Source organism: Myotis brandtii, unplaced genomic scaffold, assembly GCF_000412655.1.
Source record: "Myotis brandtii unplaced genomic scaffold, ASM41265v1 scaffold250, whole genome shotgun sequence".
Taxonomy (NCBI): domain Eukaryota; kingdom Metazoa; phylum Chordata; class Mammalia; order Chiroptera; family Vespertilionidae; genus Myotis; species Myotis brandtii.
In genome coordinates, this window is record NW_005359478.1 from 1,704,687 (window position 1) to 1,728,325 (window position 23,639).

The window sequence follows — 23,639 nt, forward strand, 5'->3', positions numbered from 1 at the left end:
CAACCCACACACAGCCCAGCCTGATGGCCCCACAGGTTGGTGTGCACAGCAGACCCTTCCCCAGGTGTGCAAGGGGCTCCTGGGAATTGTCAATCGTGGGGCAGGAAATGAGGCAGCGCCCGGAAGACAGGACACGGCTTTTTTGATTGTGTGGTTTGCTTTTGTGATAAATGAAAGGGCTTTTCAAATGGAGCTGGTGGAATTGAAGCAATCACGAAACCAGAACATGAAAAGGCATTTGGGAGCGGGACTCGAGCCTACCAGCCTGTGTGTGCATGTGGAAGCGGGGAGTGCCTGGCTCCCTCAGGAGCCGGGGACAGATTATTACCTACAAAAGCCGGCCCTCGGACAGGGCCATCTCACCCCGAACGGGGACAGTCCCAGGAGGGGAGGGAGAAAGGCCACCGGGGTAACCCACCTCATTCCTTCCCCTAGGACAGAAGGCAGAGAGAGCCTGCAGTGGGGTCATTCAAAGCTCATGCGAATGGCCGCCATATTACCGTGAGCATCAGGACAAGGACAGCCTGCTTCCTGGAGACAGTCGAAGGGGGTGGGAAGAACTTGAACTTTGGAGTCAGGCAGAATGGGGTTCCCGTGATCTCTCCTCCCCTGACCAGCTATCTGATCGTGGGCCATTTAGTGAGCCCCTCTGAGCCTCACTTTCTTGAGAAGATGCGTCGTGGAACACAGAGGAAGGAGCTAATGGTACTAGAATAAATCACAGCAGCAGAATCATCCCCTCAAAGAGGTCTTTCCCGGAACCCCAGCCTAATTAATTTCCCTCCACATGCTCCATCACTGCCCCGTTCGTTCACTGTCCTCGTCTGCATGCACTCTGGCCTGTCTGATTCCTGACTTGTGATTGTCCCTGCTGCTCCCCCCTAACCTGGAGGCTCTATAGGGACAGGGATCCTACCTGTCTTGTTCATTATTGCACCCCCAGGACTGGAACAGCGTACGCACCCTTTAAACTGGGGGCAAACTGAGTGGGGAACACAGTGCCCGGCGTATGGTAGATGCTACAGGGGTGGTGATCAGAATGGCCGGACACCTGGAGGGCCTAGAGGCCTGGAGCCCAACTCTGGCCTGGAGCAAGTCTTTGTAACTTGCCGAGTGGACTCGGGGGAGTCTCTTCCCGCCCCTCGTAGGCCCCAGTTCCCCCATCTGTCCGATGAGGAAGATGATCGCTGAGGCCCTCTCCAGCCCTCCCCGGCTATCGTGGCCTCTGAGTCCCACAGGGGCTCTGGACTGAACAGGACCAAGGAAAGGGCAGCTCCATCACCCACCGGAGCCTGTGTGTGACACGCTCAGCTCCATAACCACCTACACAATGAACCAGAGAGGCCCGGGTACAATTCTGGGGGAGAGGCGGGCGGTCTGCCAAGTCCCATCCCTCACTCCCCCCGCCTCTGCTGCCTGGCGGATACACCAAGACTCACCTTTTAGCCTTAGACCTGGTTTGAAAACATAGGCAGGAAGGAGGGACAGAGGATGGAAGGGAGGAAGGAAGGAAGGGGGACTGGTGGGCATGGACATGTGCCAGGCCCCATCCGGGTCCTCTGGCCGGTCCTGGCTTATCTGGTCCTCACACAGCCTGGGTGACATCATCATCATCCTTACTCCCAGGCCAGGAGAGAGTGGTAGCAATACCCACGGAAGCATCAGGAGACAAAGCAGGAAACGGCAGAGCCTTTGACTCGAAGACTCCCACTCGGAAGAAGTTGGTGGAGTTTAGACCCCAGGACCCTCCTCTGAGACTGTTCATCGGGACACACCCTCAGTGTAATGTGTGGCAAGAAGGCACGACTAGTTCAGGGGCAGCTCTACAGGTAGCACCCCTTCCCTAGGGGAGAATAAGAGCAGTGAAAGGGCGAACATTTCCGGCCCTTCCTCACAGTGACATGGGCGCAGCCTGAGCCCCTCGGAGCGAGCACTCTCCTCTTTCATCCTCACCCCAGCGAAGCGGCACTGACCCCTCCCCACTTTGCAGATGGGGAGCCTGCGCTTAGAGAGGCAAAGCGACTGAAGTGCCCAAGGTCACGCAGCGAGGCAGTGACGGAGCCGAAATTCAAACCCCGGCCTCTAATTCTAGGCGTTGGGTCCCACCACCTCTCCCCACCCTGGGCTAACTGGTGAGATAAACTTAATTATATGATGTTGCCATTTATTGCATTTGTGTGACATTAATACAATATTGTCCATAAACACATATGCAAAGTATCTATCTATATAAAAGGCTAATATGCAAAGTGTCCCCTTGGGAGTTCGACCGAGAGACCGGGAGTTCGATCACTCGCTATGACGTGCGCTGACCACCAGGGGGTGGTGCGGAACGAAGGAAGGCCCCGGTCGCCAGCCAGGCCTAGGGACCTTACCCTTGCATGAATTTTGTGCACTGGGCCTCTCATGCTATATATAATAATTTATACCAATACAGTACGTACACTATGATCAAACCCAGATGAAAAGAGGTGAGTGCTCCCCGATTCAGCCAGCACGGACACCAAATGGCTTAGGACACTCTCTGGGGTTCGTCAAAGGCTCAAGGCCACTGTCACTGGTGGCTGCACAGTGGTGCTAGGCCTTTGCCATGCGGTAGCCAGGGAGCCTGCATAGACTGTCCATGCAAACCATCCAGATGGTGTAGCCAGAGTCTCCGGGGAACGTGAACAGGATGACCTGCTCTTGGAGCCCAGACACTCCCAGCCCCTAAAGTGAAGGTGCCAGGGGTCCTGTCGCCTCCTCCCGGCAGAGGGTCATGTAGGAATTCAGCTGTAAATGCCCTAAAGGGTGGCAAGTGAAAGGGCCTGACTCCTAAAGGCAGAGAGATCCTCCACTACCTCCCAGGGACACTCAGTACCCTGGGGATGGGGAGACGTGGCCGACAGCAAGCGGGTCATGGCCTGGAGCTGCCTGGTCAGCAGGGTGGCCTCGCCCCCCAAGGGATCGGGCAGCAAAGCAGAGGACCTTGGGAGGTCACTGAGGTGCCTTCTATCGTTGACCTTGAAACCACTTTGCATGCTTGGGTGTTTGGGGCTCTGCACCTCAGACCGGAGACAGCCACCCTGCCTTGTTTCTGGATAATTCTGGGCACGTCCCTGGACCTGTCGGCCCCTCGGCTGCCTTATCTGTGAACAGTCTAGTCATGCGACTCACACGTGGGAAACAGCGTTGCAGAGCCCTGGACAGATACGAAGGACTTTGACTTACTGTTTTGGCCCCCAAATCATCACTGTCACTGTGCTGTTTGGATGGCTCCATTGGCTGTGTTCTTACCGAATGAGCCATATAAGAAACTCACGCAAATAAAGAAGGCCTCTTCCTGCCCGTCCCCTGACCCAGCCCATGGCGGGTCACGGCTATGCCTGGAATATGAGTAATGGCCCACCCCTTCCAGAGAAGATGCTGTGAGTTCCTTCAGTTGTGGGTGGGTCTGTATTGAATCCCCACAGGGTACTGACTGAGGGCCTGTGCTGGTGGTGGTACCTCCCCCTGTCCTCAAAGAGCTGTGTCCTCCACCACAGGACAGACACGGGAGCCAGAGCTGGCTTGGGCGGGGCAGGGTGGGGGAGGGGTCTGACTCGCCTTCACCCAGGAGATGAGTGCTCAGGGCCAAGGTTTGTGCGGGAACCCCGTGCAGAGCTCCAGGGCTGGGCTGTTAGACTGGCCAGGATACAGGACCCACCAGGAAAGCAGACCCCCCGCCCCAGCCCTGCGCAGAGCCACGTCGTCGGGCCCCAGCATGAGGACAGCCAGTCTCAGGATTCCGCCCCCAGACTCCAGGCTGCACCAGGAGAGGCCCATCAGAGAGAAACAGATCACGGCTCCTGGGCCCAAGCTGGTCAGCGGAATCCGGCCTCCAGCCTCCTCTCTTTGAGATTCTAGGGGGGACCAGGAGCAGGGCGGCGGGGGGGACCCCGCTCCACACAGGGGGGGAGCCCCTTCTGTTTTCCAGGGAGGCCCTGCTCCTTTGCTGACTCCCTCGGACTAAAGAGAACCATTTATCTAGGCAAAGTGGGAGGAGGCCCTTCACTTCCTGAAATGAAGTGTCAGCATGCAGTGACAGCTCAGGCCCGAGAGACCCCCAGAGCCACTTTTTATTCTTTTCTAGCCACATCATTAGGAGGACAGCTCTGCGGAGTCTGTAGAATCTATTCGCTGGAAGAAAATAGATCAATGAGAACGCCCCAGCCCCGACAGGCCGTGCGCTGACTGAGCCAGCACATGGGTTCCGGCCCGGAGCCCACGCCCAGAGGACAAAGGCCGTCGCTCCCACCCCTGGGAGAAGAGCTGGCCAAAATGCGGCTTCACTGGATGCCTCTCCCTTATCTTTTGTGCGGTCAGAACAAAATCTCTTCCTGAGAGTGACGTATCTTACACTTCAAACAAGTGCAACTTTCCCACTGATTTTTAAGTGCACTCGCCTGCGAACGTGAGAGCAAAAAACCGGGGAAAGGAAAGGCAAGATGGTGGAGGCACAGCTTCTCCCACAGTTGGCAGCGCCGGCCAACAGCTGCAGGACCCGGGAAAGGTTCCCGAGAGGAACTGGAAGAGCTGGTGCCCCGAGGATGCGCCATCCAGGTGTGAAGCGCTCCCCGCCAGCCAGCGCTCCCTTGGCCAGGGCACAGGGCAGCTCACCAGCGCGGTGGGAGGGGCCCCAAAGAGGAAGGGCCACATCCGGGAGTGGGGGAATGAGACCCTGGCCCAATTGTCCATGTGCTTGTTTATCGATTGTGCCATTATCAGCAGCCACTGTGTGCCGGGCCCTGGCAGGGAGGGTGGGATGAAATGCAAACAGCAGCACAACCCAGAGCAGTTACCACCTGGAGCTCCTGTCCTGGGCCATCGCTCTGCCGAGTGCTTTCTGTGCGCTGTCTCATCGAATGGCCACAGCAACCCCTCAGGGAAAGTACTAACATGATTCCGCTTTACAGATGGGGAAACTGAGGCAGAGACGCTGAAGCATCTAGCCCCAGGCTTTATAACGAATATGAGGCAGAGCTGGGGTCTGTCCCAGATGCTCTGGGCTCCAGCGAGAGAGGGACCCACGGCCTGCGTCTACTTTCTGAGCTTGCTGCCCTGCGCCCGGAGCCCGCTCCCCCGCTGGAAGGAGCGCTCACATCCATGCAGGGAGGGGCCTGGGCGAGATCCAGTCCATCCTCAGTGACCACAGGGCAGCTGGCCCGGGCCAGCCCCGCACACACGGAGCCCAGCCACACTGTGGGGCCTTGAAGGCCGGGCTCGGGGTTCTGCTTTATCTGGAAGCCACTGGAGGGTGAGAGTAGGTGAGGAGAAGATGACCTACTCCAAGTCGTGTTGTAGGAAGACTACCAGCTGCAGATGAATATTTATAACCGAAGAATACGAGGCAAAACACAGTCCCTAGACGATTACAGGGGAAACAGGATCCATTTACTGAAACCCTCCAGCCAGACGCAGCCCCAGGAAACTGGCATTCGCCCGAGGCCCTCCCCGCTGGCAGGCACACACCGGCCGGCCGTGTCACGAGGAGGACAGGGTCCTCGTCTCCCCTGCAGGTTCCCTGTGGCTGTCACCCCGATGCTCCTCCTCGGCCTCAGGCTCGCGACCTTCCACGCAGCCATGCCGCCCTGTTGGGAGGGACAGCCTGCCTGTGTGGTGAGGACCCGTGTTTCCATGAGTGGTCACCGCCCTGTCCTCTCTCAGGCTCGCCAAGGCCAGAAAGTGCCCCTTGCTGGGGACAGAGCGCTCATGTCGAGGGGCCTCTGCCCCCGCTGTGTGCACTGGGCTTCGGTCTGAGGCCAGGCCTGGAAAGGACTCGGATGTTCCCTGGGACCCGACCCCCGTGAGCCCGACGGCCCTCCTTCCCTGCGCAGACTCCTAGAGACCCCGGTGGCTCGGGAACAAGAAGGGACATTTGTGACCACCAGCAAGGCGCGCGGATGGGGTACGGGGCATCCAGCAGGCCCCGGGCAGCGGCAAGCCTGCTGCCATCATCCCATCGGGGCTGCAGCGGAAAGGCCACGGCCTGGGGCCTGTAATCACATCTGGGCGGGCTGCTCCCGCAGACGTGGGTCTGCAGAACGTTTCTGACAGCAAAACCCTCCGAGCCGCAGGTCAGAACTGACGCCTGTCGCGTCGGAAGCCAGGGCACCATGACGGGCGCGCAGTGTGAGCCTTACCAACACGCCTCCACACCTGTCCGCCCTGACACGGACGGATTTCTTCACAACAGGATGACCCACAGCCCGGCAGGCTCCCCCACAGGCTCCGCGGCAGACGGGAGGGGGTTTTTGTCGTCTGAACGCGCGTTTTACAGTTCGAACCCCAGGAGCGCTGAGCCCTGTTTTTCAGGATGTTCGACCCCGAGTGGGGCCGGGCGATGTGCCAGGGGGTAACGAGGCCCCGGTGGCGGCGCCCAGCTGTTCCCACAGCTGGCAGATGTGCCACAGCTACCAGCGGCCTGGGCCAACACGGGGCGAGGGAGCGGGTCAGCCCAGTGCGGGGGGGCGGGGAGACACGGGCCACTTGGCTGGAGGGGACGGGGTCACCTTCTGCCAGGGCTCACACCAAGGCAGTGAACACAGTTCATTTCTGCGGACAGACGCGCAAAAGGGCATGAAAGGCACAGGAAGGGAACGTGCCCCATCCCAAAGGGGGCGCTCCTCTGTGCACCTTTGATGCTGCTCTGCACACAGCCGGGCCTCGAGGGAACCGGCCGGGACGAAACACGGGAGACAGGCCGTGGGGCAGGGCCCGAGCAATGACTACCGCCCTGTGCTGGACTTTAGAATCAGTCACCTGGGGAGCTGGGAAAACCCCTGAACCCAGTGCCGCCCCAGAGCAATGGCACCCCAGGCTCTGGGCTGAGGCTCGGACACCAATATCCCTGGTGATTACAGTGCCCAGCCCCGGTGAGAGCCGCTGGCTCAGTCTACGCACCGTTATTCACCAGAGAAGGCTGTCCTGTCAGTGCGGACTCAGATGGTGCGTGGGGATCCAGCCTGCGGGAGCTCCTTCCACCTCCCCTCCCCCCACTGTGGTCGGCTGTCCGGGGGCCTTTCTGGGAGGGGGGTGGTGTATTTTGTCTGGTTTTCTACGGAGCCCTTCAGAGTGGCGGTGGGTTTCAGATCAGGGAGCTCCGGTTCGAATCCCAGCCTTGCCACTTGCCAGCCGCATGCCGGCCTAATAGTCAGGCCTTGCTTTCCTCGTCTGCACACAGAGAAGCTGGCAGGCAGAGTAATGGCCCCTCAAAACGTCCACATCTTCACCCCCAGAACCTGTGAGTGGGTTACGTTGTGTGACGACGAGGAATGAAGGATGCAGATGGGATTGCAGTCTCGAATCAGCCGGCTCCACCAGGGAAAGGAGCCTGGGTTGTGGGGAAACACAGAGCAATCACATGGGCTCTTCCGTGTGGGAGAGGAGGCGAGAGGAGGCCGAGTGAGCGGGGAGCGAAGTGAGAAAGGCTTGGCTCGCTGGCTGCTGCCGGCTCTGGAGCTGGAAGGGCAGGCAGCTTCCAGAAGTGAGAAGGCCAGGACCTGGATTCTCCCCCAGAGCCTCCAGAAAGGAGGACAGCTCTTGGTCTCAGCTTAGTAAGACTCATTGCAGCCTGGCCGGCGTGGCTCAGTGGTTGAGCCTCGACCTATGAGCCAGGCGGTCACGGTTCAATTCCCGGTCAAGGCACCTGTCCAGGTTGCGGGCTCAATCCCCAGTGTGGGGGGGGGGGGTGTGCAGGAGGCAGCCCATCAATGATTCTCTCTCATTACTGATGTTTCTATCTCTCAATTTCCTTCTCCCTTCCTTTCTGAAATCAATAAAAAAATATATATATTTTAAAAACACACAAAACAAAACACTAATTTTGGACTTCTGGCCTCCAGAACGGAAAGATAATAAATCTGTGTTGTTGGAAGCCACTGAGCTGGTGGTAAATTGTTACAGCGGCAACAGGAAATGAATACAGGATGGATGGGGATAAATCGGGGAGAGCGTGGAGATGGCAGGAGATAAACTTCGTGAACCTTGTAGCCCTGCTCCTGGTGCTTTGCTGCTATTATTATTTTCAGCGTCACCCTCCTGTCAGGGAGCTGCCAGCCGCGGTCCGCGCACCTGCCCACTCTCTGCCCACCATCCCAGATCCACTGCCCGGCTCCCGAGGCGGCTGAGTGGCCCCAGGCCCCGTGCGCCAGCAATAAGCCTGGTTTCGTGGCCTGCGCCTCGGCTGGTAGGAACCAGCCAGTCCTTCCCGAGCCGGCAACAGGCTCCCTGCAGCCCTGCGATGCCCATTAACGCAGCATGCACCGCGTTTCTGCTTCCTGGCTCTGTTCAGGAGAAACAACAGGAAATGGGGCAGTGGGCAGGGGGCAGGGCGGGGGGTGGAAGGAAGGCCCCCAGGGAGTATTAGGACCGTGGGAATGGTCAGCAAGGGCCGCAGAAACGTCACCTAAAGGGGCTACAGGTGTCCGACAGCCGCCTCCAGCAGGTAAGAGCTGGAGCACCGGGCCAGGAGCCCAGGGCTGGGTTGGCAATGTGATCAGCTTGGCAAGGAAGGTCCTGAGTTAAATGTTACCAAGCCCCTGTGGTGCCCGGCTCTGTGGGCCCTTTCACCAGCTCCAACAGCTGGTGCACTCCGCACTCCTGTGTGGCCATGGGGCCCATTACACAGGGGAGACGAGACGACGCAGGGAAGTTCCGCGATTGCCTGAGTCGCCTGTTAGCAGCAGAACTGGATTCAAACGCTTGACTCTGATCTCCAGTGCTCCCCTCTGGCTCAGCTGGTGTGGCTCAGTGGTTGAGCGTCGACCTAGGAACCAGGAGGTCCCCGTTGGATCCCAGTCAGGGCACATGCCCGGTTTGTGGGCTCGATCCCCAGTGGGGGGGCGTGTAGAAGGCAGCCGATCAGTAATTCTCTCACGTCATTGATTTTTCTCTCTCCCTCTCCCTTCCTCTCTGAAATCAATAAAAATATTTTTTTAAAAATAATAATAAAATGCTCCACTCTGTACCACATTTCACTTTCTTCTCAGACACTCCCAATTAATATTTCAGTTCCTACTGACTTAATCCTGGGAACACGAGAACACAGCTAGCACCGCCTATTCATCTGGATTTCCACCCTGAAATGTGCCAGCCATAAAAATGTAGACGCTTCAAGAACTACAAACAACTGGAGAGGGACTTGAAGGAAATTGGATGCCGGAGGAATAAATCCTGTGTCCGCTCAGAGTTGCCGAAACTGCGCTTCTGCATCGTGGTCGTAAACCTTGGGTTTCCTGTGGCCCTGAAGTGGGCGGGCAGGTGCGGGAAGACGTGTCCACTCCCCACCATGGGCGTCCGAGGACTCCCACCAAATTAGAATATTGCACCAGCCCCGGGGACTAAATTTATCCCGCAGACTCATCCAGATCAGAATGTTCTCTGCTACAAGAGAGCCTGTCCCGCACTGTCCTCCTCTTTCTCTTTTCCCAGAGCCAGGCCGGATCGGCCATAAAACTCAGCCCTGTCAGTTCGGCTTGAAAGCCGCACTCACGGAGCCAGCAGACACCACGGGTCTCGGTATGAAAAAGAGGAGAGATTGCAGCGAGCCAGCAAGGAGAGCCAGGTGGGAACAAGCAGGGTCAGGTGATGCTGGAAAGAAACCCGGAGGAGGGAGAACTGTCTCGGGGCAGCTGCTGGGAAGCTGTCCTGCCGGAGCCAACAGCCGCAGGAGCCGCAGACGGATGCTTCCTGGGCGACGTCAGCTGCTTCTGGACAAGCCACGGGCAGCGCATCTACCTCCCCTGCACTCGCACCTGTCAAGCCCACTGCACGCAAAGGAGCCCCCTCCCGTCTTAGGTGACATCACTGCTCCCTCAGGCAGCAGCCAAGCCTTGAGGACAGGAGCCCATCCTGCCCGCCCCCTCCCCAAACCTGCAGGTGGCATTGCTGCCGGCCGGCCGGGAAGAACCAAACTGCCTACCTGAGGGGGGCTCGGTCTCCCAGACCACGTGGGAACGGAGTATTTTTAGGTGGGGGCTGGGTTTGGGAACGATAAGAAAAGAACAACATTGTAAAATCTCAAGGCAGATCCCTGCTAAACGTCTAAAAAGATCCCACGGAGCAAGACAAACTCGGCTCCTGCAGGCCCCGGTCCTGGTGGGTCCTGTTCCATCCATGAGGTCACAGAACTCAGACGCTGGGGCCAGGAGGGGAGCTTTCTCGTTCTTCTCACTCTTTGTTGTTGTTGTTCTTAATCCTCACCTGAGGATATCTTCTCCACTGGTGTTTGTAGAGAGAGCAGAAGGAGGGGGGGAGACAGAGAGAAACATTGATGGGCTGCCTCCCCCATGTGCCCCGACCAGGGATCAAGCCTGCAACCAAGGTACATGCCCTTGACCGGAATCAAACCCAGGACCCTTCAGTCCACAGGCTGACGCTCTATCCACTGAGCCAAACTGGCCAGGGCTCAGTCCTCTCACTCTTGAACAAGGGAGCACCAAGTGGCTGTCATTTCTACGACGAAAGATCCCCTGAGGAGGGAGACTTCTTCCAGCCCAACCAACCCTGGGCTTTAAAGTCAACCCGGTGCCCAAACTGGGGAGGGGGCGGGCCTCCGCCATCATCTCCACCGGTCTCCCCACCAGGCCCACCTCTTGGCCTTACTATTGACTAGTGATGTCTCCCCAATCCTACGTAAAATGCTTTACCAACACGACTTGGGGACCAGCCCCCTGACTCTCCTGTCCCCCATCAGATTGCCATCCCCGAGCCCCTCCTGACAGTTACGCAGCTACTGCTATAGACACGGACCCCTGATCTCTCCTGCTCCAACAGACCAGGACCTGACTCCCTTTTCATTCTCACTTCTCACCACCCACCCCCCAGAAGCTCTGAGCTTCCCCGGCACACAACCCCATCTGCTCCAGCAGATCCCTTCCCCTGAAGCGTCCTCACCCCACCTGCACCTGCGAGAGCTCTGCCCAGCCACCAGGGCCCATCTCCAAGCGCCTGCGGAGCAGGGCCTCGTTCCCACCCAAGGGGAGCTCCTCCCTGTGCCCACCGCACCCCTAGCTCCACAGCTCAGCTCAGCACTTGGCAGCCAGGGCGGGAGCCTGAATGCTTCTCTCCCCGTTAGATCACAAGCCCATTTAGGGCAGGGACCTTGCCAACCCCGAGGTGCCCGGCTCTGGACAGACCTTCAATAGCTCTGTGTCGAATGAATTAATCACCTTTTGTCCGGTCCTCAGGGGAGGTGGACAACAGTGGTTATTTCTAACAGCAGCAGGAAGACAAATATCGCGTTAGATCACCCCATTTAGGGCAGGGACCTTGCCAACCCCGAGGTGCCCGGCTCTGGACAGACCTTCAATAGCTCTGTGTCGAATGAATTATTAACCTTTTGTCCAGTCCTCGGGGGAGGTGGTTATTTCTAACAGCAGCAGGAAGACAAATATCGCCCTGCCCACCCCACCCCCACCCCCATTCCACACACACACCCAGTGGTGGTCATTTCTCTTGGCTCTCAAATCAATAAGGTTTCCAGCACCTTCTAGCAAGAGGCACCGGAGAGAGCCTGGAGGAGCCTTGGGGAGCACGCAGCTCCCTGCCCAGGTTGCACAAACGAGGGAAGTGAGGGGAGCGAGGGCAGGGCCTGGGGTCGCTGACACAGAAGACGCATCAGGGGCCTGCCTGCCTCGTGGTACTGAGCTCAGAGGTCTGGCTGCTCTGCACCTGGCGGACAGCTCCATGGTAACGGGTCACTGATCTCTGGTTTGTGGGCGTGGTCCGTGGCGCCACGGGGACCTGTGGCCACGCAGCAACACTCCTAAGACACAGCCTGTCGGGGCAATGTTGCAACAACCCAGTTCTGCCAGGTGGGCGAGCGCCCACTTCACCCTTTCTTTTCACAGACGGGGCGCGGCACAAAGATGGGGTCACTCGGCTCTGAACCGCACCAGAGCGCGGGAGGGAGGGAGCATGTAACCACAGCCCAAGGGGAGGCCACAAGGTGTTTAGAATGAGAAAGACTTGCAAATCCTTGAATTCCCTTCCTCCATCCCCCCTGTCTCGAATCCAGCAGAAGGAACTTGACTTCCCAGATTCCCTTTCTGGTTCCGCATCTGGAGCGAGGCTTTGGATGGAGCTGTCGTTGTCAGACCCCCCCAGTGTGGGAGGACAGGAAGCTGGAGGCCCAGACACGTGTTGCTGAGTGAGAGGCTAAAAAACCCGACAGACAGAGCGAAGGGCTGAAATGGATGCGGGGAAACCAACAGAGACAAAGCGAAGGGGCAGCTCTTGCCCCCAAACGCCAACTGACAAGCAAGGGTGGGAGATGGGCGGGGCCGGTGGCTCAGCTGCTCTGTGAAGAATGCAGAGGGTTTAGTAAACATCTGATCAATGTCAACTAACAGGCTGCCGTGCCAGCCGGAGGCACCCGCTGGCTTCGGCTGCGGGAGGGAATGAAACAGCAGGTAGGCGGCCCTCCGTGCCGACCGCCTCACCTCCCTGGTATAGCAGCCGGGCCAGGGCGGAGACAGGGCTCCTCAGGATGCCAGGGAACTTGGGGTGTTTCATCTGGGGAGACTCGAGTGTGAGATTGCTGGCCCCTCACCACAGGGACAGTCAGAAAAAGGAGGAAATGAGGGTGGGGAGACACGGGGGGACTGCCAAAGCCGGGCCGGCCCAGGCCACCTGCAGCCAGAAGCTCAGTGTCTATGGGGAGCAGGTCAGACAGCCTTGGTTGCAGGTGGAGTCAGGGGTGGTCCTGAGGGCCAGGTTACTGGCAGGGCGAGCAGTGAGTGGGCCAGCCCCACAGAGAGCAGGGGGAGAAAGAACAAGATGGTGTGGGGCTGGCCAGGCAGCCAGGGCTGATAGACTAGCCCAGCAAGGATCAGGGGCGGAGGCAGGGACACCAGGGCAGTGTCCAGCGCTGATGGCTTGGACTGCTACCCTGAGACGGCCACCCCCAGCTCCCTACAGTGCTGGACCCCCTGCTTGGGGCAGGCCTGGGGCCCAAGGGGGAACCAGGATCAGAAAGGGCTTTCTAATGGGCAGAGGGGCCTCCAGGGGGCAGAGCAGAGGCGGGGGTCCCGTCGGGAGGTGTGGCGGGAGGAAGGCACAGGTGCTGCTGGGGTTGGGTGGACAGTGTCCCGGTGGCTCTTCAGCCCTCGCTTTGTCATGTTCACCCTTCTCGCCCTGTTTTGGAGGGAGTCCCCGGGGCTCAGCCCAACTTCCAGGGGTGCTCAGGGACGGCGGGAATGGGGCTCGGAGAGACGGTTTGGGGATGGAACTCTTTCCACGAAGCAGTGAAGCCTCATGGGCTTGGAGACAGTGGGCCTGGCCCGAGTCCAGCTCTGCCTCACCAGCCACGTGACCTCGGCCACGGCACAGACTCCACCTACCAGGACTGCCATGAGGACTCGGTGAGGCCATAAAGTAACGAGATCGACCAATGGCCCATGAAGCCATTCTCCAAATCCAAAGCTGGAACCAGAACCCAGGCCTGATGGGAGAGTACCAGGAGGGGGTGCAGGTGAGCTCCGGGGCTGAGCAGGGGGGCCCGCTGGCAGGAGATTAGCATGAAGGAAGTCCACCGTGGGCCTCGGTGGGGCCCCCACACCCATGAGCCATCACATGACAGGTCACATAAGAAATGACAGAGCCCGTTCTGGAGACAGACCGCGGTGACGACTCCACAACAGAGAGGATGTACTTGCTCCCACTGAGTCGTATACTTAAACAGTGGTTAACACGGTAAATATTATCTTACGTCTATTTCACCGCAATTTAAAAAAAAATGCTTAATGACAAAGTCACAACTTGGCCCCAAGTCTACGGATCACAACCCCAGTATCCATCCCGCCACCAGACAGGCCTGTATTGGGGATGCGCTCAGAGGGAACGGAACTCTGTTTGAATTGTAGTGAATTCTTTACTTCACAAATACACCGAGCGCCATTCGTATCTTTTCCAGTTACTGGGCTTGGGAGATGGTGAGCGGTGGCGATTTCGCTATCTTTTCTCCTAAACACCGGCAAATGGCATTTTACCAGATTCCTGTCGAACAGACTAGAACTTTCAAAATGTTCTTGGTGGCACAGTGCAGCAATACTGGTGAAGAACCCTCCAACACTAACCATCTTACAGGGCCTTCCCAGAACCTCAGGGAGCCACTTTTCTTGAGCCCAGATTTGGAATCACTGAGCTCCTGCTACGTATGTACAAGCCCCTTGATTGGCTCAGCAGGGGCGGCAGTGAAGATGGCTAAGAGGGGCCCTCCCTGGGCTTATAAGGGAGTGCGGTGTTTCTTCATCAGGTGCCCTGGAACCCCCGCGGGGCGTTCAAAACACACCTCCCCCGTAGGGGGCTCGCTAGCCTGCAGGCTGATGTGCACAGGTGATCTGATGCCCATCCGATCTGCTGCCTGGGGACAAGAGCACCATTTACAGAGCAACAACAACAATACAAAAGAGGGTGAATTGACAGGAAAAGTCACACCGGGCTGCACTGGCACACTCAGGGCGATAGAATATTCTGCTAAGGTGACCCTTGTTCCCCAGTGACTTTGGGAGTCGGTATTCAGGGAAGGAGGTTGGAACTCAGCACTGAGGAAGGGCACTCGGTCACTGACTTTAATTATCCTAAAAGCTTTAGGATGTCGGACCAGTTTATATTTACAAGAGTTTTTAAAGAGGAGTCACCTCTTTAAACTTTAAGATGTTGGAGCCCAAGACTCTCTTCTTGATTATTTACTGCTTCAAGTTCAAGGTTATATCAAGGGGACAGCCCGCTCCCTGACTGGGCAGAGAGGCCAGGCAGTTAGGAAGAGGGACAAGGTTGCTTGGACCGCCCCCCACGAGGGCTTCCTGAATCCAGACGGTATTGGTCATTGTTAGCACAAAATATTACAGCTACTCTCCCTCCATTTTCCCCTCTTCATCACTGAGCATCCTTCAGACATGGGTGCTGGACACAATCAGAAGCCCCTGAGAGGATCTGGTCCAGACTGCCCACTTTACAGATGACAGAACTGAGGTTGAGAGAGAAGGAGTTCATCCAAGCTCACACAGTGATTGGTATCCCAGACGGGCCAGCCACAGGCCCCTCGTACCAGGGGAAGGAGGCAGAGGCTTCGGGGCGGACGCCTCACGGGCAGGACAGGCAGGAGGTGGGTCTGGCCATAGGCTGGTTTCCTGAGCCTGTTCATTCACTCGGCTGCCCGTGCCAGGAGGGTGAGTTCTCGTGTCCCTGAATTAGAGCAGAAGCTTCTTGAGAGGTGTGCCACCCCCTCACGTCACGGGGGCCCAGGGCGAGGGCAGTGTGTGGTTTCCAAGGCAACACACAGCCGGGTGGATTCCACCGCCCAGGGCCACTCTGAACCGCGGGGGAGGAGAGTGGGAAGTGAGGCGACACCTACTTCCCATTCACAAACACTGACTCCTCCCGGGGCCGGAGGACACCTCTAAGGCCCTGGACTCCTGAAGCCAAGGAAGCTCCCGGGGGACTTGGCGAGACGCACCCATGTGATGGAAGTCAGGAAAGCCCCAGCAGGCTGACCCCCGAGGGCCAGGCCTGTCCCTCCCGGCCAGGCGAGTCTGAACACGCGGGGGGGGCGGTGTTCACACCTGTTAACAGACGCTGCACGCGCCCTGTGGAGAAGCCTGGCACAGGGTGACATGTCCAAGTGACAAAACAGAAAGCCCCTGCAGGCAGCGGAGCAGCCCGGCAGTGCCACGGCACCTGCCCGCAGGCCCACAGCTCCGGGTGTGAGGCCCGGGGGCCCGGTGACAGCACAGGAGCCGTCACACCTACAAGGAAGGGCAAGGGGGTCAGGAAACCCTCTCTGAGGCAGAAAGAGTTAAACCCACATGTTTAAATATTTAGCAAATAAGACCAAAATGTCACCCAGAGACTGTCAGACTGGCATGGTAACCATGGCAATCCACGGCCATCCGCGGCCATCCACGGCCATCCACCGCTATCCACGGCCATCCGCGGCCATCCGCGGCCATCCACGGCCATCCACCGCCATCCATGGCCATCCACGGCCATCCACAGCCAGCAGCAGATCCACGAGTGAAGAGGTGCTGGGCTGAGGCTGGACGATGAGAGGGGACGAGCAGGTGGCGGGGAGGGCCTCGGTGGGCATGGCCAGCTCGCAGGGACAGCCCACCGAGACCTGAGACCCCTGATGAGGCAAGAGCACAGGCCAGAAGCCAGGGCCTCCAGACCAGTCAGCCACAAGCTGAGCTTTCTCCCCTGTAACGAGGGGAGGGCAAGCGCACCCGCCTGTCCCAGGTTTGTCATCCATTCATTGGTTCCCACCTACTGAGTACCTGTGCCGAAACCTGAAGGTCTGGGAGGCGACATGGGGCAGCCAACAGGTCTGATAACATGTGAAAACCCTCCGAGAAATACGAAGCACCGGACAAGGTAAGGAGGCGGCGTCACCACTGAGCAGTTGCTAACATGCATCCTCTCGGCTTTCTGTCCGTGAAGGGTCATCTGCAAGGATTCTGGGTATCTGGGCTCAAGGTGGGGGCTGCCGCCAAGGCTGAGCGGCTACTCACTCCCTCTCCTTCCTCCTTTCCTTCCAGCCTCGCCAGGTGCAGGCGGGCCGGTGGGAGGTGCCCTCAGCCGATGCACAGTGGTACCCCGGGCACTGTCCCCTGGAACACACGCCCTGTTCCCAGCCTCCTGCGTCCGCGGATGGAGCAGGAGATGGACGTGAGCTTGGCAGAGGCGGCTGCCATCTGGAATTTTCCTGTCAATCTCTACACCCCTAGGTGCCTGGAGCTCGCTCCTCGCCTGGGCAGCGTGCCTGGGGGAAGGGGCTGGTGTCCTCAGACCCAGCAGGCTGGCGGGGCCGTCTGCCTGGAGGTCTCGAGATCTCCGGGGTCCCAGTCTGTTCGGCTCACAAAGAAGGCCTTGGCCATTGGCCCATGTCTGACCCAGTGAAGGCGATTCAAATTCATCAGCCCACCAGCCAGAGACAAGCTGAGGAAATGCCTACCGGTGGCCTGCAAGGATGGAGACCCCAGCCCCGCGCGGTTTGGGCGGCGGCCACCTCCCCTGAGGACACACACACTTCCCTTCTGTTCTCTCTCCACTCCTCTCAGAGTCTCCCAAACACAGACACCTCACATCATGGCACGGATCAGCCTGGGTCTCAGCGAACCAAGGTCTCGGACAGGCAGCTTCCAAAGGCAGGGGCTGGGTGTGAATGGCTTCTGAAGTCTCCGGCCCCCACCCCTGCCCAGGATCTGGTCCCAGAGGTGCCCCCAAAAGCCTGCCACCGCTCCCGCCTCAGGGCCTTTGTTTATTTCGAGACTTCTGCCGGGATACCCCTCCCGCCCGGCCTGCCAGGCAAACACGGCCTCATTTAAGCGAAGGTGTTTTGCATATATTATCTCATTGGATCTGCACAACAACCCTTTGTGATGGGTACTATTATTAGCCCCATGTTGCAGGAAGGAAATAGACTAAGAGGGATTAAGAAACTTGCTAAAGGTCACGCCATAACACACTACAATGTGTCAAAGGGCAGGATTTGAACCCAGGCCAGGCCCCTCTAAAGTCCATGTTCTGAGCCACCTGGTCTCCTGCCCTCCAGGGTGGCACCGGAGGCATCAGCAGAGCCAGAGATTCACAGAAGGTTGACAGCCCCTTGGAGAAGCAAAGTGCTGTCAGTGTTTCTAGCACCGAGACCCGGCTCCTGTCGCTGCTCTGCACAGAGGAGACCCTCGTAAGTAGACGTGGGATGAAGGAGCCAGATGGGCACTCAGAGAGCAGGGGGAGGGAGGACACTGGGGAGCAAAGAGAGCTCCGTGTTTTATGAGCTGGGCCAGGGATGTGCCAACAGCATCGAAGACGTGAGCCTGCAGCCTGGGAGGCCGCCACTGCCCATCTGGGAGTTGGGGATGGCCAAGCCACAGGAACACATGGGCTCTCCGAGAGAGAGTAAGGTTTTCAACGTTTTGGTAAATTTTTAAAAAATGCCTTGTTGCCTGACTGGCATGGCTCAGTGGCTGAGCGTCAACCTATGAACCAGGAGGTCACCAGGTTCAATTCCCGGTCAGGGCACATGCCCGGGTTGCGGGCTTGATCCCCAGTGTGGAGCGTGCAATGATTCTCTCTCATCATGGGTGTTTCTATCTCTCTCTCCCTCTCCCTTCCTCTCTGAAATCAATTTTAAAAATTAAAAATGCATATTTTTGTGTGTTTTCATTTCTTTCCAGGACACACTGGCAGGAGAAAAACAGATGCCTGAGCCTCTGAAAGCTCCATGCTGCACGCGCCGTGCCCCCCACCAGCGAGACGAGGGGAGACTGAACAGAGCCCGGCGCTCATCTTCCAACACCAGAGGCTGCCTCACGGGACCATGGGCCCCTTTTCCCTGTTCCAGGGCCGGGCTGACAGCTCCGGGGAAGCCCGTTTCCTCCGAGTGGGAGGACAGAGCTTCTAAAACCTCGTGCTACCCACCGAGGGACAGCCTCCCCCGGGAGACAGCGACTCCCTGTCGTGGGCGGGCCCGCAGAGGCAGAAGGGGTTCGTGATGCCCTGGGGAGGGGCACCCCCGTCCCCTTTGAGACCGGCCAAGCCGAGGTTCTCCGACTTAAAGCCAGAGTTTGGTTGGGAGTTACCCAGTACTGTCTCAGAATTCTTCTTCCTCAAAAAAAACACGAGTTGTCCAAACTAACAAAGAGGAATACTGTTCTAGACGGTGCCCCAGCATCATGTGTGTGCAGGGCCAGGCCTGGGAGTGGAGGTGAGCATCTGGGGCGGAGCTGGGGGAGGTGGAGAGGTGGTCATCCGGTCCCTGCTAACGTGCAGCCAAGTGACCAGCAGCTGGTAAGGCTGAGAGAGCGACGAGCAGATCCTTAGCACAGCCCCCGCCAGCACCCACGAGGCAGGGAGCACCCCTGCCCGCCCCGCTTCAGACCTGAGGAGCACAGCGGGCCTTGCCCCACGGAAGGGGCTTTCCGGGGGCTCCACCCTCTCTCCGGAAGCCGGTCCCCCGCTGGCCGCACACCACACCTCATTCAGAGAATTACAGAATCAGGGGGGCTTAGGAGCCCCTGTGAACAGATGAGGAAACTGAGGCCCAAGACCACAGAGCTAAATAACGGTCTAAACTGCTTTTGAAACCAGGTGTCTTGAACCCAGGACCCTTTCGTTCAACACAAGCACTGCAAACACCAGCTCTTCGTCAGACACCGTGAGTCCCGAGAAATGAAGAGATTAATGGCACCCTAGTCCCTGAGGTGGGGGAGAAAAGTGCGGAACAAAACCTTACAGGATGGCGGGTGAGGTGCATGACCTAGTCTCTGAGGTGGGGGAGACGGAACAAAACCTTACAGGATGGCGGGTGAGGTGCATGCAGGGGTGTGTGTAGGAGCAAGCTCTCCCTGCCCCCACCACACCCCCCAGGACAACCTGGGCCCAAACCTCTCCCATTTCCCTCCAGAAAGAGCTTGACTGGAAGGTCAGAGGCCCAGAGGGAGCCCCAGACTGGAGATTTCCCATGAGACCGTGGGTCACGTCGGATGTGGGGCTGGGCGGCGGCGCTGGGAGCAGGCAGGCTTGGGCCAGAGTGGAGAGCAAGCCCAGCCACCTGCCAGCGCCAGCAGACGTGACGGGGACCATCTGGTGGGCCCAGCTTGCACATGAGCAGGCCCAGCTGGAAGCGGTGGGGCAGAGAAGGGACTGAGGTTTCATTTCGTGAAAGCCCCCTCTGTACCCTCTGCTGTTACCAAGGCTCTTCAGGGATCAGCACAGTGGGCGACAGGGCTCCCACACTTCAGAGGGGGTCACCGTGGCCCAGAGAAGGTGTGACTGGCCCCCGGTCATTCAGACTGTAGCGTCTGAGCCAGGAGTCCCAGCCACTGATTTCACTTTGCTTCTCCCAACTGTGAGCGCCAGGCCAAGGCGAGCACCTGAAATGGCATCTTCTACCGCCCAACATCAGGACAAAGCAAAGACTGGGCCGTGAGCAGGGGGCGGGACCAAGGGTGCCCAGCGAGGGGCTGGCCTGTCACAACATGGCCCTGCCACCGGCCACAGCGGAGGTCACAGCTGCCGCTGGGCCAGATCGGGGCTGAGAGCTAAGCTGCAGGCCCTGAGCTGGGAACAAGGACCCCGAGAGAGTCAGGGGAGGGACACCGGCTCTTCCAAGCCCAAGGCCTGGAGCGGAGAGGAAGCAGTCAGGCTCGGAGACCATCGTGGGGGTTGTGGCTGGGAACCGCTCTTCTTCCCCCTCCCTTAAGCTGCATGGTTCGCTGATCTTTACGGTTCTGCCATTTTCTTTGGCCTGTGTGACACCTTCCGCACAGGTCAGGGTGACCTATAGTAAGACAGACTCCCTTCAGGTGAGGGCGTGGGGGCTCAGGGGGGCTGAGGGGCTCCCAGCTCCGCGACTGGTTTGGGGAAGCCCAGACTGACTTCCGGTCCTGCCTTGGTTCCTGCCCCTGTCCCTCCTGCCTACACTCCCGGCTCCTTCCTGGGGCCGACTGGACAGTGGTCTGGGTTAAAGGCCACACGCTTTGTCCTTCAGGCTCCATGAGGGAAGCTGCTCGGTGGCCTCTGGGACCGTCAGCCCTCAGAGCACAGCATCTCTCTGAGCAGCTGTGACCTCCAGAGACTAAAAGGCCCAGCCTCTGGATCAGTGTCATCTGGTCAGCGACAGCTGGAGCCCTGCCCAGCGGGCCGGAGCCGAGGCCTCTGCGCCCAGGCCAGCATAGCGGCCCCGCTCCCTGGGGGGAGGCGCGCACACCCCCATCTGCCTGTGCCGCCCATCTGCCCCCACAACGATGAGCAACAAGAGGTTACTCAGGTCCCCGAGCGTCTCGCATACGCTCCTCACTCCATCCTCACGGCAGCCTGTAACAGGCAGAACTGAACCCTCGGGTCCCAGACAAAGAAGGATTCACATGTTCCAACCCAGAAAGGCCACGGGCCTGGCCACATACACCGTGAGAAGAGGTCACGGCTGGGCCCTGACCCCAGATGTTCTGACTCTGAGTTCTGGTCTTTGTCGACCTCTTGCTGCTGCCAGATGTGGATCTATCTGTGCTCCTCCAGCCAAAGGACCAGGGTTACACCCAGATCCACATGTGGGACAAAGAACACCTGGACACCCGGGTCCCGCAGAGCAGGTCACCCTGAAGGGCCGTGAGGGGGAGACCCACTGTCACAGAAGATGCCACAGATCTGCTCGCTCCTGCCTGCCTCTCCAGCCCACGTCAAACAGTGGGAGTGCACCCCCCAGAGGCCCAGCTAATATTTCTCTGGGTGCCAAGTCACTCCTGGGCACCCCCTGGACAGGGTAAAGTCTACAGCACATGGAAATGCAGGTTCCTGGTGGTATTCGATGCAGTGTGCGTGTGTGTGTGTGTGTGTGTGTGTGTGTGTGTGTGTGTGTGTGTGTGTGTGTGTGTGTGTGTGTGTGTGTGTGTGTGTGTGTGTGTGTGTGTGTGTGTGTGTAGGAGGATATGAGACCTGTCTCACTGGGGGGATTCTGTGACTCAAGTTCAGAAAGGATCCAGCAAGAGTGAAAAGTCAAAGCAACTCGTAGGGCTTCTCAGATGAAGAAAGGCTCACATATCCCAGCAGTGCAGTGGCACTAAAGGCATATTCCGAGCAGACTGCCCCCTAAATCATAGAGCCATGTTTGCCTCTGGGACCCCCCAATGAAGATGACATCGCCATTGTTCTAAAGCCACAGTTCCCTCTGCCATGAGGGTCCAAACCAACAGAAGAGCCACACTCTTGGACACCATCTTATGGAATCACCCGAGTAGCTGCTTAGGGGGTGACTTGGGGCGAGGACAGGCTCAGCCGCCAGAAGAAGTGGCCACTGCCTGACGGGTGAGGGCCCAGGGCACCTACCTGGACTTCACGTGTGTGATAGGCGATGATCAAACCCAAGAGGATGATGGTGGACAGACTGATAAGGCATTTCAGGGCCAACGAAAACATGGAATCCTGCGGGAGAAACGGAGAGAGAATTACGGAGGGCCCGGAAGGGGACAGCTCGTGTCACTCTGAGGCCATGTGAAGGGGAGCCCTGGGCAGAGGAGGGACTGTCAGCAGAAAGTGCCCTCGCTGGGCCCTGGGCCGCTCCACCTCAGCAGCTGCTCCCCAGCCCGGCCCCTGTTCTCAGGGTTAAATCCCCGCTGCATCCCTGGGATGAACGCTGCTGGGTGTGATGTACGACCTGTGTTATATGTGACCAGAGTCAGTTTGATGTGTTGTTTAGAATGTTTGCCTCCATACTCATAAGTCAACTGAACAACATTTTTTTTTTGGTGCTGCTACGATATGGTGTGGGCATCAATACTGTGCCAGTTTAGGCCTCTCTTTTCTCGTAACAACCTGAGCCAGAGGATTCCTGCGGTCCTCCGATCTCTGACCGTGCAGAATTTTCTCAGGAATGAATGAGAATGTCTTGGCAGCTGCTCTCATCTCCTGTTTGAGGTCAAGGGCAGGGAGGGAGGCAAGGGTGGCAGAAGAGCGACTGAAGAGAGAAGGGGGCTGCGCACATGAGCCACGAGGGGTGCTGGGCAGGAGAAGGGCCCTGCGGGGCCTCCCTGCGGAGGATGGGGAGGCAGGTGGGCTACGGGGCCTTCCCTGCAGCCTTCCAGCTCCAGGGCAGCTTAGAGGACCCCCTGGCTGGGAGCACAAGCCCTGGGGACAGCCCACTGGTCCAAACCCCGACACAGCCACTAGCTAAGTGACGTCAGCTGCTCGGATGCCTCAGGGGCCACCTGGGGATCACCTACCTCGTGCGGCTGCTGTGAAAACGAACGGACATGTGTGTGTAAAGGGCTGGACCAGTGTCTAGCCATGTAAAGGCCAGCTACCACTGTCATCTGCTTTGCTTCCTTACAAATGCAGGGCGACTCCACGCCTTCCTGGGCATTTGAACGCCTGGGAGCAGAGGTGGCTTCCAAGCCCAAAGGAGACAGGAGCGCAGCCTGAGCGAAGGTAGCAGATGAGAGGCCGGTGCCCGGGCTCCTGAGAGATGGACGCGCACAGGAAACAGCCCCCGTGGTCCCGGGGCTGGGGTCAGAGCAGCGCCTATTTCATAAAGCACCTCACAGTTTACAAGGTGCTTCACATGCCAGTTCTCATCCATCCTCGAGACAGCCCCTGGCCTCTGTCCCAACTCATCAGACACCCCGACAACCGCTCAGAGAGGCTGATGCCCGAGTTCAAAGCCGAGGCCCCCGACTCCCAGGGGAGCACTCCCACCAGCCCTCTCTCCGATGGGAAACAGCAGAAACGCTCTCTGAGAAGTGTCCCCCAGCACCGCTTACGACAACATGGAAGGTATTTCAAAGGTAGGATATGATTAACTGCCTGGTGAAACCTACAGTAAACCCGGGGTGGGTGGGGGGAATCAAGAGAGGGAGACATCACTGTTAAGAAACCTTTCAGAGAGGCTGGCTGGCGTGGCTCAGGGGTTGAGCGTCGACGTATGAACCAGGAGGTCAAGGTTCAATTCCTGGCCAGTACACATGCCCGGGTTGCAGGCTCGATCCCCAGTGTGGGGCATGCAGGAGGCAGCCAATCAATGATTCTCTCTCATCATTGATGTTTCTCTCTCTTTCTCTCTCTCTCTCTCTCCCCCCCCCCTTTCCCTTCTGCTCTGAAATCAATAATTTAAAAAAAATTTTTTT

At 58.4% G+C, this 23,639-nt stretch overlaps 1 protein-coding gene across 4 annotated transcripts in view; it reads right to left on the reverse strand.

Annotated features, from left to right (window-relative positions):
* Positions 1-23,639, reverse strand: part of KCNN3 (potassium channel, calcium activated intermediate/small conductance subfamily N alpha, member 3) — a 144,054-nt gene that overhangs the window by 80,765 nt on the left and 39,650 nt on the right. For 3 of the 4 annotated variants that reach the window (XM_014540791.1, XM_014540790.1, XM_005867502.2), the window contains exon 2: positions 21,847-21,942. The exons of the other annotated variant lie outside the window; for it this stretch is intronic. In XM_014540791.1, the coding sequence (XP_014396277.1) occupies positions 21,847-21,942 (96 nt within the window). The remainder of the gene's footprint in view (positions 1-21,846; positions 21,943-23,639) is intronic. 4 annotated transcript variants of the gene reach the window in all.